Here is a 16,968-nt window from a genome sequence, read left to right on the forward strand (position 1 = left end):
GCCTATCTCACATCTTGCCCCTACAACCAAGTACCCAGATTGACTAGACACCGTATGGTTAGCTCTAGTGCCACGATAAACGATGCAAACAAACTCACCATGGACCGCTTTGACTTGTGTATAGGCAGCAAGAGCGGATTCGCCCAACTCTCGACCAATACCACTTTGCTTGTATCCACCAAATGGAACTCCAATATGGGAATCTTGAGAACTGTTGATCTGTTGTGGACGAATTGTTAGCTTCTTTCCTCACTCCTTAACCAAACGTCGCGTTATGCTCCTGAATAAGTAGTGCTTGCTTACCCAAACGGTCCCGGCATGTATCTGACTCGCCACACGATGTGCGCGGACACTGTCCTGGGTGAACACAGCAGCACTCAATCCATAGTCAGTATCATTGGCCTTTTCAATCACCTCTTCCTCCGTCTTGAATGGCTGGATCATGACGAAGGGCCCAAAAATCTCCTCCCTCACTGCTCGCATGTCGTTGGTGGCGTCGGCAAAGATGGTCGGTTCGATAAAATATCCGCTACCTTCACCCTTGACACCCCCCAAGATCAATTTGGCTCCATCGGCTTGAGCTGCTTCGACATAGTGTAAAATCTTTTCGTGTTGACTTTTCGAGACTTGGGGGCCGTGATTCACGTTCGGGTCGAATTGGTTTCCCACCACTGAAGTCTTGAGGGTGAACTCTTTGAACTCGGCGAGAAATTTCTGGTAGATGGATTCCTGGACGTAGATTCGGGATGTGGATGTACAGACCTGACCCATATTGGACATAATCCCAACACGAGACCATTTGATGGCCTGATCGAGGTTGGCGTCCTCAAATACCATCAGTGGGCTCTTCCCACCCGTCTCGAGAGTGATGTTTTTCAGGTTGTTGGCGGCTGCACGCATGATCGCTTTTGCCGTGACGGTACTGCCAGTGAAAGCAATCTTGTCCACCCCGAGATGGGCGGCTAGGGCCGCTCCTGCGGTCCGACCGTAGCCATTGACAATGTTGAGCACGCCCGGAGGGAATCCGGCTTCTTGAACCAACTTGGCCAGGTACAACGCCGAAAGAGGGGTTTGTTCTGCCGGCTTGAGGATGACTGTGTTGCCACAAGCCAGAGCCGGGGCGATTTTCCAGGCGGCCATCTGCAAGTGAGAGTGGAAGTGAGCAGCCAGACTTGGGCAGTGAGAAATTAAAAGGAGATCTAGACATACCATGAGAGGGTAGTTCCAGGGGATGATTTGTCCACAAACACCTGTTGTATGCACAGTTTAGTCTCGGAATTCCACCTCGTTCGCATATTGCCCTGGCTTCATGCACCCAATGGGCAAATCTCCTTGGTCATCAGGTATCCTTACCAATCGGCTCATTGACGGTATACGCCAACTTGTCACTTCCCACGTCAATGGTCCGGCCAAACACTTTGTCGGCAAAGCCAGCATAGTATTTGAGCACGGCTATCGTCTCCGGAACATCTTCCCCACTCGCCAACGAGTATGGTTTGCCATTGTCCCAGGAATCGATGGTGGCCAGAATATCCTTGTCCCGCTCACAAAGATCGGCCAGCTTCCACAAGAGATAGCCTCGCTCTGCTGGGGTCAGGCCACGCCAATCGGCCGACCTGAACGCCGCTCGGGCAGCCTTGACGGCGGCGTCGATATCTTCTTGTTCTGCGGCTGCGACCTTGGTGATGACCGATTCGTCGTAGGGATTAACCGTCTCGATGGTACCCCCCGCCTTGGCTGGCACGAATTCGTTGTTGATGAAGAGGCCTGTCTGGAGTGTCAGCTTGATGATCGTCTCTTTGATTCCAAGGGATGGTCTGACCTGTACACAGAGGGAATGAAACGCCATTCGGCGCTGTCAGTTGGACGGTACCAGCCATTTTTACGTGATTCTGGGTTCAATCTATATGAGGATCTATATGGAGCGACGATTAGGTTGAAAGTGACAATGCCGCCGTACTCGTACCTGTTCCAGACAGCAAGGAAGCGGTTCGGATGATCGAAATATATACTCGACACGGTCTCTCAACTCGAGCGAACCAAACCATTGCAAATACAGCAAGCACTCTGTCTGGTTTTAACCTCGAGTCTGCTGTCTCCATTCCCCGTTCCGACAACATGTTCCATATGGACCATACGTGCATGTACGGTCCATCTGGCCTATCTAGTTGCCATCTACGGTTAGACTGGGAAGAACACAAGGCGCAGAGGCGGGGATTGAGGCCCGATGGCCGAGGGATCCACTTTTATTATAGGCCTGAAGCTTGACCTCGAGGACGTTCCGGGCTCGACGACTCGTGCGGGATTGAAAGCGGGATTGGTAAATCAAATGCCAATCCAATACCCGCCCGTGCCACCTTTTCCTACAACCCAAGACTAGATGTACTTCTTCCGCCCCCCCGCCTATACTTCACACTCCATATTCTTTACCGACCCTCCTTTACACTTATTTGTGCCTCCCACTTCTGGTAGACTGTCGTCTTCATCCTCTCCCTACTCTCAATAGTTAACCATGCCCAAGAAGACGATGACTTACCACCCATGAGCTGAGGCATTGCAGTCCGCCGACAGAACCTCTACTTGCCTATCCCTTTCCCTTCGTTTCTCACGTGATACTCAAGATCTAACATCCTTAACTGGACGAGAAACACCTTCCCACCCATACTCCACCATCGAGCAGTGAATCTATGCCAACGAACTATGCCGGCCGCGCGAGTCCGAACGGTTCAAGGGTCATGTTGGCCGTGCAAAAAACGTCGTGTGAGATGTGACACTCAGAAGCCCAAATGCGCAAGATGTAGGGCATCTGGGGCTGTGTGCAACTATGCAGAACTGCTCGTGCGCTGGAAGATTTCCCTCCCAAACACCAAGGCCGTGACGAGAAAGTCTTGGCCATCGCCGTCACCATCACCATCGCCTTTGCCTTTGCCATCCAGATCACTGTCACGCCCCCGATCCCGACCCAGATCTCGGTTCCGGTCGCCGTCGCCGTCGTTGTCAGTGTTACTGTCACCATGCTCGTTGCTATCGTCGATGACCCTACCCAACCCTTTTGAATCATCACTGGCCCCCACCCAAAGAAACTCTCTCGACTATTTCCAACACTGTCTCTGGCCACGCTTCTTCACAAGCACAGAAGAACCATGCCAGCCTCCCATTTGCCTCGCCCTCATGTCGAAGTCTGTCCGGCAAGTCATCTGTGTCTTTGCCGACATTCACCGGATCATGCGTTCAAGCTCTTGTGGGATTGGAGGTGGCGAACATCTACAGCGGAAACGTCTAGATTGTGTTTCGGCGGTTCGTCAGGCGGTCCGACAGTGTCTCACTCAGACACCTTCCGACGCGAACACCGGCAGGCAAGGGTTTGACAATGACAGTGATTGCTATCGCACACTCGACTGTCTACTCGTTGCTGTCCTCCTTATCTATTTCCTTGATGGATTCATTGATTGCACTGGGTATTTGACCCCGATTTTCAGCCATCGCACGGGGATCAAAGCCATCCTCGACCATACGGGAGGACTGGAAAATCTCCTTTGCACCGCTCCTGACGACCAAAAAGTCCTGCTCTCCGAGTTTGCTTCGAGTGATCTGACCTATGCCATGTGTCATGGTCTCTTGCCTCTCTTTTCCTCTTCCAACATCTGGGACCAGCTTGATCAGGGACCCGTTTGGTGGGATCGACCTAAACACGCCGCCTATTCCCTCGCGGCCGTGTTTGGCACCATCACCGATATGCTTGTCTACCAACACGAGCGAACCAGTAACGCCTTTGATGAGTGTCAGGAAGGGGAACGACTTCCCCTCGATGTGGACAGAGTACAAGAGTTCGAGGCTCGACTCCAGATCAAATCATCAATGTACGAGTACGGGCGTGGTCCCGGATCCGGATCCGGCATTTCGCTCGAGATCCCACGACAAGCCCAATTCCAACTCGACGACGCGAATGACGATGAGATCCCTATGTCCGAGATGACCCGGGTGGCCAACGCCGATGCCCTATGCCAGGCCTTCCACTATTCGGCCCTCATCTACCTCTACCGGGTCATTTGTGGTTTGCCACCCCGACACCGCCTAGTCCAGACGAATGTCCAACTGGGACTCGCGTGCATCGGGGCCATCAGCGACGAAGCCAAGGCTCAAAACTGTGCCATCTTTCCCCTCTACATCATTGGTGCACATACCTTTATGGACAATTCGAGACAATTGGTGCTTGAAAGACTACAGTCCATTTATGCCACTCTCCAATTCCAGAGTGTTGTGTCTGTCATTTCGGCCCTTCAAGCATTGTGGGGCTCGCTGCAACAGGATGGGCCATGGCACAAGGTGTCCGCGCAGTTGAATCCGTCAGCATTGATTTTGTGACGCACTCTGCATGTTATGGAAGACCCAAATTGATTATGACTTCTACATGGCACTCAACAATCGTGAAATAGAAGACAAATGTTGCGTCTACTGAACAGTTCATCACGGAGACTGTTGTCGGAGGCCAGAACTTAAAGCGTGTGGACTGTCGGGATGTGGCCAAGGAGAGCTTGAAATCGGTGTAACACGACCATGTTTCCCGAGTCTTTTATGACTCAAGGGACCCGATTTGTCGTCCTTTCGCAGACAAAAGCCTTAAGCTATTGTTCGTTCCTCTCAGACAGATGGTTGCGACTTCAGGACTGCCAAACCATACTCGGTTGTAGGCTTGGTGAGCACAGGCATTCCTCCCGAAGGCAAAAGGCCAACCCCCAAGCCGTTCGCAGCCCCAAAGTCAACTCGATCATCATCTCGCTGCAGCATTCTCGTCATGCACAGCAACGACCTCATTCTGCACCAACTCCTTTTCGTTCATGACCTCCCCGTTTCCCAAACCGTTCCCCACAAACAATGTCGGCTTCGCGTTCCGGAACTTCCTCACAGGCACGCCCTCCAGGAACAACAGATCGATCTGCTCAAGCGTTTTGCCTCTGCACTCCGGGATGCAGAAGTATGCGAACACCAGGCTAAACGCACTGGTGCCAAGGAAAATAAAGCCCACCTGCGGTCCCAAATTTCTTGGCTTGAACAGTAAATATGGCAAACTAAAGGAGAAAGCCCACTGAGTGAGAATGTTGAATACACAGCCGACCGCATAAGTATGATCTCGAAGACGCTGGGTGGGGACCTCGGCGACGACGGCGTGAAACAGGGGCGACCAGGAGAATTGCAGGCATATGCCGAAGACTGTCAGCATGAGAGTGGCGGCGAGACGAGTAGATCCGGTTTGAGAGTTCTTGGGAATGGAGCCAAGGGCACCCATACTCGCATATGCGCCAATTTGGATGGTTGAGGAGATCATCAGGAGGGGTACGCGCCCGACGATGTCGCTGAGGTACTGGCCTAAAAGCATGATAGGGATACAGATGCCGGTATTAATTATGGTCATGGTGAATGGATTGACGGCACCGAGGGACTGGACGTATAGTGTACCGTACTGTGTGTACAGGACTTGACCGGTGGATTGCACTACCATGTTGGTACCGATGACGATGAGAGTCCGCTTGAGATTTGCTGCGGATGAAGATGTCGGCATTGGTACGGAGATGGAAAGGGTAGCGATGAGATCACTTACTCTTTTGGAAAATTTCCCAGAAGCCGCCTTTCTCAACAGTCAAATCGATAGTGCTCTGGAGGACTCTGAACTCGGATTGCATCTCTTCCTCGGTAAATTTGCCCTGTCGGACTAGTCTGAGGTTTGCAAGAGCTTCTTCCTTTCGGCCTTTAGTCAAGAGCCATCGTGGGGACTGTCCTTGTCAGTGTGTTGTGATGATGCTTGTTTTGACAAGATAGAGAAGTGGCACCTACCTCGGGGAGGTATTTTACGCCAACGATCAGAGTCACTGGAATAATGAAGAGAATGCCGAACGGAATTCTCCATGACTTGTTGCCTTCGAGAGTACTTGTTGCTTTGCAGATGAGGTTTTGGATCAATTGTCCGATCTTGAAGGGTTTCAGCAGAGAGATGTCAATCACAGCGACTGGGCGAGAAGCTTACCAATAGTCCCGTCGCATAAGTACCAACAACAAACCCCCGGACATCTGCTGGCACAAGTTCTGATTGTATGACTGGGACAACAGCCAGCTCGATGCCAATGTAGACGTACGCAATAATGCGGCCAGCCAACATCTGCTCTTGACCTTGTGCTGTCACCAGAAGGGCGGCTCCAAGGATGGCCCAAAACGACATGAACCAAAAACAAGAACGTCGACCGAAGCGGTTGCTGATGTAGCTTCCAGATACAATGCCGAATGCCCACCCGATGTAGGGTAGTGCGTTGAGTAGGGAGAGATATTCGGACCGGAGTTGGTATTTCTCGGTCACTGGATCGTACTCGCCAAACTGCCTTTTGAAGAAGGGCATGGCCTGTGTTCCCCCAAATGCACCGAGGTCCATGCCTGTTTGGACAATCAATACTTAGTGGTTTTTCCAAAGGACCTTAGATTTTGAAAGGGTGAGGATGTTTACCAAAGTTGACCTGCGCAAAAGCTATGAGACAGACAGCATAGAGAAGCCTTCCGTTGAAGGACTTCTTGAAGCGACCAAGGCCCATGGCGGTCTTTGAGCTCGGTGAAGCGGTCATTGTTCCTGTTAACTGAATATCGCACCTTGTTTGGTCGTCCTTGAGTGAGTACTGATCCTTGCCTTGTCGATGGCGGCCGCGACACCAGCAGGTTATATATCCTGCGAACAGGGGAAACAGTCGATGCAATCCCCACAGCTTCCCCCGGATAGCATCCCACAGCTTCCCCCGGATAATCTCCCACAGCTTCCCCAAGATAAGTGGATTATAGTTCATGCTCGGGATGCGTCGTGGGGCTGGGCCCCATCTCCATGAGGTGGATCCGTTACCCCGTGAGAATATCTAAGAAACAACGGGGAAGAACGGGGATGCAAACTTTATTGGATCCATTCCTGCTCTCGTGGAGAATTGACGAAGTCTAGCCCAGACTTTGTCATGATGGGCTCGAGAACTCGGCGAGGAACCACTTATGAGCTGTGAAAGGAGGTGGAACAACACTCCAGCTAGGGACTTGATGTGTTCGTAGTCCCGCCAGTTCAACAACAGGCCGACATAGTTCCTTTGGCAGAAGCATTTTGAGTTCACTCCCCCGTGCTTCCCCGTTTCTGCCAATCAGATGCGTTGTTCCATTGATAGAAGTGGATGGTGAGCATCAGTAGAAGGTCACATGATGAGTTTGCATCCCTGCAAGGGCTGCAGATGGCAATCCTCCCCCATCTCATCGGGCGCTCGGCTGCAGCAAACGATGCATAGGGTCCTTTCAACCAGTCATGAAGGCTGATTCAGAAGAGTTTGATGGTCATATAACAAGCTTCTTGGATTGTGGAAGGGCTGTTTCTACAACTCCTCTCTGCTGCAAGCTGAAAGTGATGTGACCGACTGCACAATCTGAAAAAGACATCTGCATTTCGCGGCACTCGATTAGACACCTGTCTGCAATCTTCGAGGCTTGATCTTTGAAGCATCAAAGTATTTGAATCGGAAATGGGGTCGATCGGTGAAGCGAAGCGTCCGAACTTCCTGATCATCGTCGCCGATGATCTGGGATACAGCGACATTGGTCCGTTTGGTTCTGAAATTCCTACCCCGGCACTTGGTTTTCTGGCCAATACTGGAGTCCGTCTGACCAACTTTCATACTGCATCAGCATGCTCACCAACACGATCCATGCTCCTGTCTGGAACAGACCACCACATAGCTGGACTGGGTCAAATGGCAGAACATATGCCGCCAAATGCCAGAGATACACCTGGCTATGAGGGTTACCTGAACTTCCGCGTTGCCGCGTTGCCGGAGGTGCTACAAGACTCGGGCTACGAAACTATGATGGCAGGCAAGTGGCATCTGGGCACAACAAAAGAGACTTCGCCTTCTGCTCGCGGCTTTGAGAAATCATTTGTCTTTCTTTCTGGATGTCACAACCACTTCAACTACGAGCCACATCTCGAAGATCCCAACCATTCTGTCTTGAATATCAATGCAGCCAAGATGTGGATGCGCGATTCCGCCTTCATCGACCGCACCAAAGACATTCCTGCCGACTTTTACTCAACGACATCTTACAGTCAAGCAATAATCAACCAACTGAAGACCCGAGACACCTCCAAGCCCTTCTTCGCGTACCTCGCATTCACCGCGCCACACTGGCCGCTTCAAGCTCCTCAATCCGTCATTGCCAAATACAAAGGCCACTACAACGACGGTCCAGAGGCACTACGCACAAAACGTCTTACACAATTAGCCAAACTTGGCCTCATTTCTCCTGACGTTGCTGTTCCGCCCATGTGCCATGGTCCGACTGAATGGTCTGAAATGACCGAAGCCGAGCGCGTTGAATCTGCCCGCAAAATGGAGGTTTTTGCAGCCATGGTGGACCTGATTGATCAGAATATCGGCAAAGTCCTTGACCATCTTGATGCCACGGGTGAGCTCGACAACACCTTTATCCTCTTCATGTCCGACAACGGCGCTGAAGGTGCTCTTCTGGAAGCCATGCCGATAATGGGTGGAGCCTCCAAAATGAGCAGCATCATCGACAAGTATTTCGACAACAGCCTGGATAATATTGGCAACGCGGATTCATACGTGTGGTACGGACCCGCCTGGGCCACAGCATCGATGGCACCCTCGAGAGGCTTCAAAACCTGGATCACCGAAGGCGGCATCCGGTGCCCCTGCATCGTGCGCTACCCACCAGCATTTGGCAATCCAACCAACAATCAGGCTTACCAAACCGCCATTGTCAACGGTGGTGCGCATCCCCCGCAAACCGGCGCGCATACCAACTCATTCGCCACTGTAATGGACATTTTCCCTACAATTCTCGCCCTCGCCGACGTGCCTATTCCTGATCCCGTCAAACCCTTCCGCGGCAGAACTATTGTTCCCATCCGAGGCACGTCCTGGTTGCCACACCTCGTGAACAAGACTGCACAGTTTCACCCCAGCCCGGAGGAAATCACCGGCTGGGAGTTGTTCAACAGCCGAGCGATACGGCAGGGGCCGTACAAGGCGCTGTGGATGGCCGCCCCGAGGGGCAAGGACAGGTGGGAGCTGTATGATGTCGAGAAGGATCCAGGTGAAGTGGTGGACTTGGCGGAGGATGAAGCACACAGAGGCGTTTTGGAGAGGTTGGTGGCTTGTTGGGAGAGGTACGTTAGTGAGACGGGCCTCGTGGATGACCCGGTGTGGGGAGCGGAGGTTGATGCGGAGGTGGGCGTGGTCTGGGGTGGTAGGTGAGTGATAGACATGTTTAGAACTAGCAATTTCGGAGATTGTTCAAACTTGTGTAGAGACATGGTGGGCTCGGTGTCAAGCTCCTTCTACTCTATACCGAGAGCGGAGGGATATCAAAAAAAGGCCCCACGCGAACATAGAGATAATGCTCAGACAACATCGATCCTAAACCCACTGTGCCGCAATATCATTAGAAACCGTCATATAGCCCCACGACAGCCTCCCTTTACCGACCTTGGCCATCGAGCACGCGCCGAAGCAAGTTCTCTAGGACCCTGTGCATGGCCTCGACGCTTTTCGCTTCCGCGCTCCACAGCGCCAAATACTTGATAGCTAGCTCACACAGATGACGCCACATGTCCGGGGCTTGCAGGTGGGGCGAGATGACCGAAGCGAGGATGGCCATTGCGCCGGTGAAGGTGCGACGGCAAAGCTGCCATGTACCACCGTATCGACCGTGCTCAAATGCTTGGGGAATGAGCTGGGCTGACAGGGCGACATGCTGCTGCGCCAGACGAGTGATGTGGACGTAAGTTTCATGGCTATTGGCGTGTGGAGCCGCGGATCGTGAAGCTTGGTTGGTGACGCTGCCATTTTCTAGTGTTGGTGGTTGGTGATTCTGATGGAGTGCGCAGTAGAGCAGAGGTCTCAAGATGTATTCGCGCCAGTCTTGGAATCTGCTTTCGAGGTAGAAGCTTAAGCTCTGGTACTGCGTGGCGGTAGCGTCGAGTTTCAGTCTTGCGGGAAGGTGCGAATGCCACGCTCGAATCTGTTCCTCGCACTCGGAGTAGTGCTTGAGGAGCAAACAAGGATGCGACAGCCAATACGATTCGGACTTGGGGTAAATCAGACGGAGATTAGCGTTGATCGTCCGACGCAAAGAGATCTCGGCCAGGAAGAACAGCCATGACTGTTCTTGCAATGGCTCGGGTACGGGATCAACGTTGCTATCTTCATTCGGATCGTACAGGATCGCTGCACTAGGTGCGATAGCTGGCGGTGCTGGAAAGTCAGGATACTCAAATTTGTCAAGCCCACTGGACGGCAGACACATGTCTGGCAGGAGCTCGCTTCAGGATCAGTCAGTAGGAGTTTCATGTGTTGGGTGTGAACAATCGCCGAGTAGGAGCGCAGCAGCCCAGCACAGTCTGCATTTATACTTACATTTCTGCCCGAACACATGACCAGAAAACTCGCGGTACGACTTCGTGGATCCCATCTCGCGCATAGTCATGGCATTCCTTGTGACCAGTATGGCTCATCAGGTAAGCCTTGAGACGCATAGATGCTTGCCGGAGGTGGTACCAGGATTGCAAAGGCCTGATACGCAGCTTTTCGTAGATGGATAGGAAGAAAAAGCATTCGATGTCAGGAACTGACATTTCCAAAAGCCCTACCCTTTTCTTCGCTTCCTGCAAGTATGCTTCTGAGAATCCAACAGGATCCTTTTGAATATGTACAGGCAGCTTAGGAGCGTCATCCGGATGTGTCAGCATGTGGTCCGAGGGTGGAGTCTCACCCGACAGGATACAAGAGATGGCACATATGATCAACTATTGCATGGTCAGAACATGTACGCACAGAGCTGACGTGAAGACTTACTACAAGGCACGATCGTGTATCCCATTCGAAACCATTCTGTGCCACTTGCTTTGCAGACTGCATCAGCTTCCTTGGATCTAGAATCGGATTTCGAAAGTGGACGTGGCCCAGGAAGCTTCTGCACAGTGGTATAACATCCCTCAGATCTATCTCGGAAGTCGCTACTAGGCTCCTAACATTGGTCGGAGACAACCTGGAAACATGGCTGTCCTCGCAATTCGCGTCAGACACCATAACAGTCGCTTGGTGGAGGAAAGACTCGATCGTCTTGGCAGAGTCGTCAATCCAGCCGTCAAAGATAGGCCACCGACACACTGCTTCGCAACGCGCCGCTCGATATGGCGATGCATATGGGTCGACAGCACCACCAGCTTCATCAAGCTCATTGCAAACACCCATTGTTGTGTCGTTTGGCCCAGCAGGTGTTGGGATACTGGGTCGCAAATCCCTGCCGTTCTGTGATGCGCTGCCATAAGCTGCGGGGCTGCCACCGGCCCTCTGCATTTGTTGCAAGCATTCCTTGATCTCATCAAGACGCTGCACGAGATCACTGTGTCGTTCGTCCCCTGGACGACCTACTTCATCGCCTTCATCGTATATGCACGTAGCATCATGATGGCAGCACGCACCACATCTCGGTAGTGCGTTGTCACACCTTGTTTTTCGGAGCCGGCAAAAGGAACATGCAATTGCTGCACGTTTCCTAGAAGTGAACGCGCCACTGATATACCTTCGCTTCCGGGACTCTGCACCTTCAACACCGAGACTGATGTCGTAGCGTGGAGTCGATTTGGACATTGGTGCTGTCCGCGTGGGCGTGGGGCCAAAGCTCGGGTGCAAAGTCCCTGCCTGTCCCGGTCTATTGGACACGCGCTGTAAAGATAATCCGATGAGGTATACAATCGCGCTGTATCCAGGTCAGAATCTCATGATGAATCGTGGTGAAACAAGGGGCTGGAGTGGTTTGAAAATTGAGCAAGAAGCTAGCGTTCAATCAAAGCGGGGCGTGTCCATATATGTCTCCTCAGGCGTGGGTTGTCTCCACGCATAACATAACCCCGTTCACTCTTGGCAATCCACGCCGACGGGAATAACCGTTAACCGGCTGGATCCCATCGCTAAGTAAGACAAAGATAATAAAAGAGAGGAAAGAGAGGAAAGAGAGGTATAGCTAGATTTAGTACATTTTATCCTCAAGATAGCGTGGCAGACAAGTGAGGGTTAAATAGAAGGCGAGTGGAAGGTGAGGAGGGGGTGATTTGAGTGTGAGTCAAGAGTTCAGTGCCAGAGATCGAGTCCTTTTGCTGCCGACGTCGCGCACCGTATTGAAGCGATTCGCATTGAAGTGACCCTAAAACTAACATTGATATGTAATAATAATTAATCTGGCTCATATTCGGCTCAGCCTCAGCGTGATCTGCTCAGTCTGCTCAAGCCGCTGCTTTCTCTTAGCTCAACTACCCAGGTCAATCGAGAATGAAAAACCAGCGGTGCTTAGGATGGTATAGCCATAGCTCAGAATAGCTTAGCCACAACTCCCGTTAAGTAGCGAACTACTTAGGTCTCGAACCAGGAATGGACTTTGGAGAGGTCGAATTGGCGCTGGGTATCGTGGTATAAAGCTGTCCTAATAGGTGCAAAGAACAGTTCCTTTATCGCCGCTAAATACTAAGTATATCATTCCAATGATGAAAATATATCACTCTAAAAACCTCTTCCCTTCCATCCAATCGTTTCCACAATCTCAGACCGAAGGCCACTCCGTCTCATTAACACGATACACCAATTTCTCTGCGCTATACCTCCCCTCCCTCAGAATCTTCAACCCATCAATCACGCCATTCAACCCCCCCTTTTCCAACCTCAACGGATGAGGTCTCCACTTCCCCTGTGCCCAAAGCTTTTCTGCTATCGGCACGAATTCTCTTGCATAAGCCAAAGCATCCGGTCTCGCAGGAAATCTCTCTCCTTCAAAGATGTACTCTTCACCTGATACATCGTAACCCAGGAAAAAGGTCGACTTCACGTCTGAGCGTGGACAGTCAGGACCCAGGAGATTGACATATTGTCCACCAGAAGAACCGATCGCATCGGCGCAGATTTGGGCGGTGATTTCTGTGCTGACAGTGTCGAAGACGAGGCTTAGTTGGTTGGATGTGTCGAGGCGGATTTGGTGCCCGATTCCTGGGGTTCGCTGAACGGGAGAAGAAGAGGTAGATCAGTATGTATATTTGGATGGTCAAGGGATCGGTTGAGTTGTTTCTGGTACTTACATAGTCATATACAGCATCCGCACCGATTTGCTTAACTAGGTCGAAGTTCTTGGGTGAACATGTCGTTATCACTCTATGGCCAGACCTAGGTATGTCAGATAGATGTTCAGTCACAATCAGTCAAAGCCAGCAGTCCAAGTGCTTCTTCCTCTCTCTGTACTCTGCAAAGTACTTACAATTTCGCAAACTGAATCGCCAGTGTCCCTGTTGCTGTACTCCCACCATAAATGAGTATCACCTTACGATCTCGAATCTGATCTCCATCCTCATGCTGATTCTTCTCACCAGACGCGACATTCGGATACGGCAACCCTAGGACGTTATATAATCCAAACCCGGCCGAAATAACACCCACGCCAACAGCGGAAGCGGCTTCGAAACTCGTTTCGTCGGGAACTCGTAGTTGAAAATCTCCTTTAACGGAGATATAGCGTGCGAAGGCGCCGGTTTGAGGGTAGAGGTCGTTGCCTAGGAGGAACAAGAGAGGTCGAATGTTAGATTACAAGAAGACTCTTCTTTCTGCTTCGCTTCTCCTTATATTTGAAACTGTATACGTACCTCCATGCGCCATCCCAGCAACACGATCCCCAACTTTCCACTGTTTTGTGACATTCTTACCGACCTGTTCAACCACACCGGAGTAATCACACCCGACCAATGTGCCATTATCTCCTGTCCGGTCTAATGTCGTCCAGTCCGTGGGATTAAGTGCTACTGCTTCAGTTCGGACCAGGATATAGTCGTCGCGAACGGTTGGGATGGGGATCTCTTGGAGAATGGCTTTTCCGGCGGAGTGCCGGATGAGGCCGTAGTTTTTGGTCGCACTTGGGGATACCATTGTGTTGTTGCGTTGTCTGGTAGGGTAGACTTAGATGTTGTTCTGTCTCTTTGGCTCTGAAGGTGGGATCTACAGTGCAAGGTAATCCTTTCGGTGGGATCAATATGTGACAGGGGAGCTGAGTGAAATTGCTAACCTTTATATCATGATAAGATATAGTATCAGTATTTCATCCACAAACCCACAGATCGACGATTCAATATGATTGAGATAGAACTAAAGAAGCGCCGTCTACTTGTCACCATCATCCTTACAGGTGGTGACATCCTCCTCGGAACGGTAAAACCACTCCAAAAGCGGACATACACGGAGATATTCTCCAAAATCTCCACCAAAACACGGCTCCGAGGACCAAAGGATTTGGTGAGCGCGCTTAACAGTATTTCCTGAGTAATGAACTTCGTATGTTTAAGCGCGCTGGGCATGTTACATGGATCCTTCACTACAAACACAAAAAGGAGTTATGGGTTTGTTTATTTTATGTTATTGTGTGATTGTATGCTTGTAATTTTAACTACAGTAATTTGTAATCCCATGTTAAGATCTGACCTTCAAACGAGTGATTACCCAATTCCGCTGATGTTGTATAGTTGTGAGAAGTGATGAACTCCTCCTCCTCGTCCTTCATGAACTGTCCAAACGTGATGCTGAAATCCTGACGCTGAAATTTGAAACCTTAAATCCAGAAAACATAACCTGAGATTTCTCTTCCGTGACTGTAAAGGTATAGTTGTAACGATAGAAGTGCTGCTGCTTGTGCAGTTCTTCACGATGACGGCAATGTTGTTCCTGATGATATTTTGCGTTGAATGCCTCCGACATTAAATCCAGATTCCTCCATATCCAACTTTGTGATGATAATCTCGAACTCGAATAATTGTTGTTCTGATTTTGTCGTCTTTTGTGCGCGGGCCGGAGCAAGAAGCATTAGTGCTGTCGCCGCGGATAAAATCTGTGATTTGGTCGTGGGTTTATTTGCCGTGCTTGTCTACCCAATGCGAGCCATTGTTGTTCATAATTAGGTAGGGCATTCGATGAACCGGGCTGATTTTGAGTGGATTGTGACCATGGTTGTATTGGTGCAGCTGAGGATATAACTCTCTGTGGTATAGTTTGGTATGGTTTGCGCGGAGGGATGCCAGTTTGTTTATCGTTACGTGATTGCTTTTGTCATGTAGTAGGAGGCTACTGACACGCCGGAGGCGCTGAGCAACAGGAAGGAGAGAGATATCAGAGGTTCTACAGTCTCAATGACTGTGAATTGGCTGGCTAAAATAGCTATGGAGGACTTAATGCCTCTGTTGTTGATCGTTGGGTTGCTTGCTTCAAGAAAAGAGGGAGAGGAGGAAGAGGAAGAGGAGGATATGGACAGTAGCAGGGGTTCCTGCCGTCCATGCCTCATCACGTGGTGGCAGGTGCTTTCCGTCATACATATGTCACAGACAACTTTGGTTCCTCCGTGGATTTTGAGCTGGAGTTTGTGTCTCATTAACCTAATTGCGGTTGTAAGGAATTCTTGTCTATCTAGCTGTTCTCAAGGATGAGAGAAACGAACTCAGCCTATGTAGTATGCACCAGCCTAGCTGGCTCCTGCCCAATCTAGCTCCCAACTCCTTCCTGCCCAATCTAGCTTCCAGCTCCTTCCTGCCCAATCTAGCTCCCGGCTCCTTCCTGCCCAATCTAGCTCCTAGCTCCTGCCCAGCTGCAATCATCGATGTACTCCAGGCAGGAACGTCCTAACAGCGGCGGTTCCTCCGTGAATTTTGAGCTCGAGCTTGCCTCCCCAATTGAAGCCACTGTGCTTCAAAATTAGGTCGGCGAGTTGGCCTCTCAATTTCGCGGGTTCGAGCGGTCAGATCCACCCATTGTCGTTTGAAGGCAGGAATTTGGGGACATTCAGTGCCGAAGTTGGCCTTTTTGTATTCTATGCGCCACTTGGCCTGCCATATGGTGGCGAGAAAATCGGGTTTGACTGGCTTGATGTTGGGCTTAAAAGCCACTTCCCAGACCTCTGAGTCGAACATGGCATCCAGCAGGTCAGGACCGATGGGGAGAAAGAGATTGGAGTCCTGGGTGTTGTTAACGTGGTCTCGCCACCGAGCAAGCCCGACTTCCTCGGTAAGGGTGTATGCTGTATCCTGCTCTCCATGGCCGTCGGCGGATGGATCTCGAGAGAGGGTCTGAATGAGACCTCCAAGTGCCCAATCTTCCCACGCAAACCCGTGCTCATTTTCAGGGTCGTCTTTGTGGCGATAAGGCTCCTTGGCGCTGATTAGGGGGTTGGCAGAGGTATCGAGCCTTGCGATCCATCTGAACTTCCAGCAGAGATGAACGACTTCGTGGGTAATCGTCGCTGCCAACAAGAAAAGTATTCTGTTCTTCTTTTGCTGGGGCCACTGGTGGTATTTTGGATGTTGGAAGAATGTGGTAAAGTCCGTGCCAATATGGAGCGCTGTCGTTCGAATTCGCTTGACTTGTGTGGTCGGGTAGACGCCCCAATGTACATGAGCGGTCGATCCGTATGCGTCAAAATCTGGATGGTGCCCCAGATATATTTGAAAGTTGCTCATTTGGTCGAGGACAACGTCGTTCCACATGTTGATGAATGGGCTGTTATGGTGTGAATCCTCGATGATGAACAGTTCCTCTTCTCCATCTCGCAACGCCTTGTCTGTGTCTGTAGCCGTGCCCGCCCAGATGGAGTCAAAAAAGTCTCTGCTGTTTTGGATAAACCGGGTGGCCAAAACAAGTGCTGGCCGAATACGCTGGTAGAACTCGTCGCTAACCCTAAATTCTTCCTGCCTGAGCCACTCTGACATTGGCTGCTCTTGGGCATGTAAAAGGCATAGTCTGCTCCAGTTGGCTTGTCGGAAGATACGAAGGATAGGCTCCTTCTCGTCGACTTTATATTGTTTGAATTCTGCCCAATGCTCAGCTGAGAACTTCTTTCTCCAAGGCTTCCCGTTCATCT

General features: G+C 50.9%; 4 protein-coding genes across 4 annotated transcripts; 1 reads left to right on the forward strand and 3 right to left on the reverse strand.

Annotated features, from left to right (window-relative positions):
• Positions 1 to 20: 20 nt before the first annotated feature.
• On the reverse strand, positions 21 to 1,880 carry PV10_04642 (uncharacterized protein; the record flags this gene model as incomplete). The annotated part of the gene is made up of 6 exons (XM_016369215.1): positions 21 to 43; positions 99 to 219; positions 304 to 1,140; positions 1,210 to 1,250; positions 1,354 to 1,767; positions 1,823 to 1,880. The coding sequence occupies 6 exons, from the start codon at positions 1,878 to 1,880 to the stop codon at positions 21 to 23; spliced, it is 1,494 nt and encodes a 497-aa protein (XP_016225003.1).
• Positions 1,881 to 2,700: 820 nt separating this feature from the next.
• Positions 2,701 to 3,056, forward strand: PV10_04643 (uncharacterized protein; the record flags this gene model as incomplete). Its single annotated transcript, XM_016369216.1, has 2 exons — positions 2,701 to 2,760; positions 2,802 to 3,056. The coding sequence occupies 2 exons, from the start codon at positions 2,701 to 2,703 to the stop codon at positions 3,054 to 3,056; spliced, it is 315 nt and encodes a 104-aa protein (XP_016225004.1).
• A 6,454-nt stretch (positions 3,057 to 9,510) lies between these two features.
• PV10_04644 (uncharacterized protein) lies at positions 9,511 to 11,684 on the reverse strand (the record flags this gene model as incomplete). Its single annotated transcript, XM_016369217.1, has 3 exons — positions 9,511 to 10,354; positions 10,449 to 10,837; positions 10,887 to 11,684. 3 exons carry the CDS (start codon positions 11,682 to 11,684, stop codon positions 9,511 to 9,513), a joined length of 2,031 nt encoding a protein of 676 aa, XP_016225005.1.
• Positions 11,685 to 12,630: 946 nt separating this feature from the next.
• PV10_04645 (uncharacterized protein) lies at positions 12,631 to 14,102 on the reverse strand (the record flags this gene model as incomplete). Its single annotated transcript, XM_016369218.1, has 4 exons — positions 13,718 to 14,102; positions 13,336 to 13,627; positions 13,160 to 13,244; positions 12,631 to 13,080 (listed from the first exon to the last, which is right to left on the reverse strand). The coding sequence occupies exons 1-4, from the start codon at positions 13,995 to 13,997 to the stop codon at positions 12,631 to 12,633; spliced, it is 1,107 nt and encodes a 368-aa protein (XP_016225006.1). The 5' UTR covers positions 13,998 to 14,102.
• Between the last annotated feature and the right edge of the window lie 2,866 nt (positions 14,103 to 16,968).

The sequence above is a fragment of the Exophiala mesophila genome (assembly GCF_000836275.1).
Source record: "Exophiala mesophila strain CBS 40295 unplaced genomic scaffold supercont1.3, whole genome shotgun sequence".
In the NCBI taxonomy this organism is placed as follows: Eukaryota; Fungi; Ascomycota; class Eurotiomycetes; order Chaetothyriales; family Herpotrichiellaceae; genus Exophiala; species Exophiala mesophila.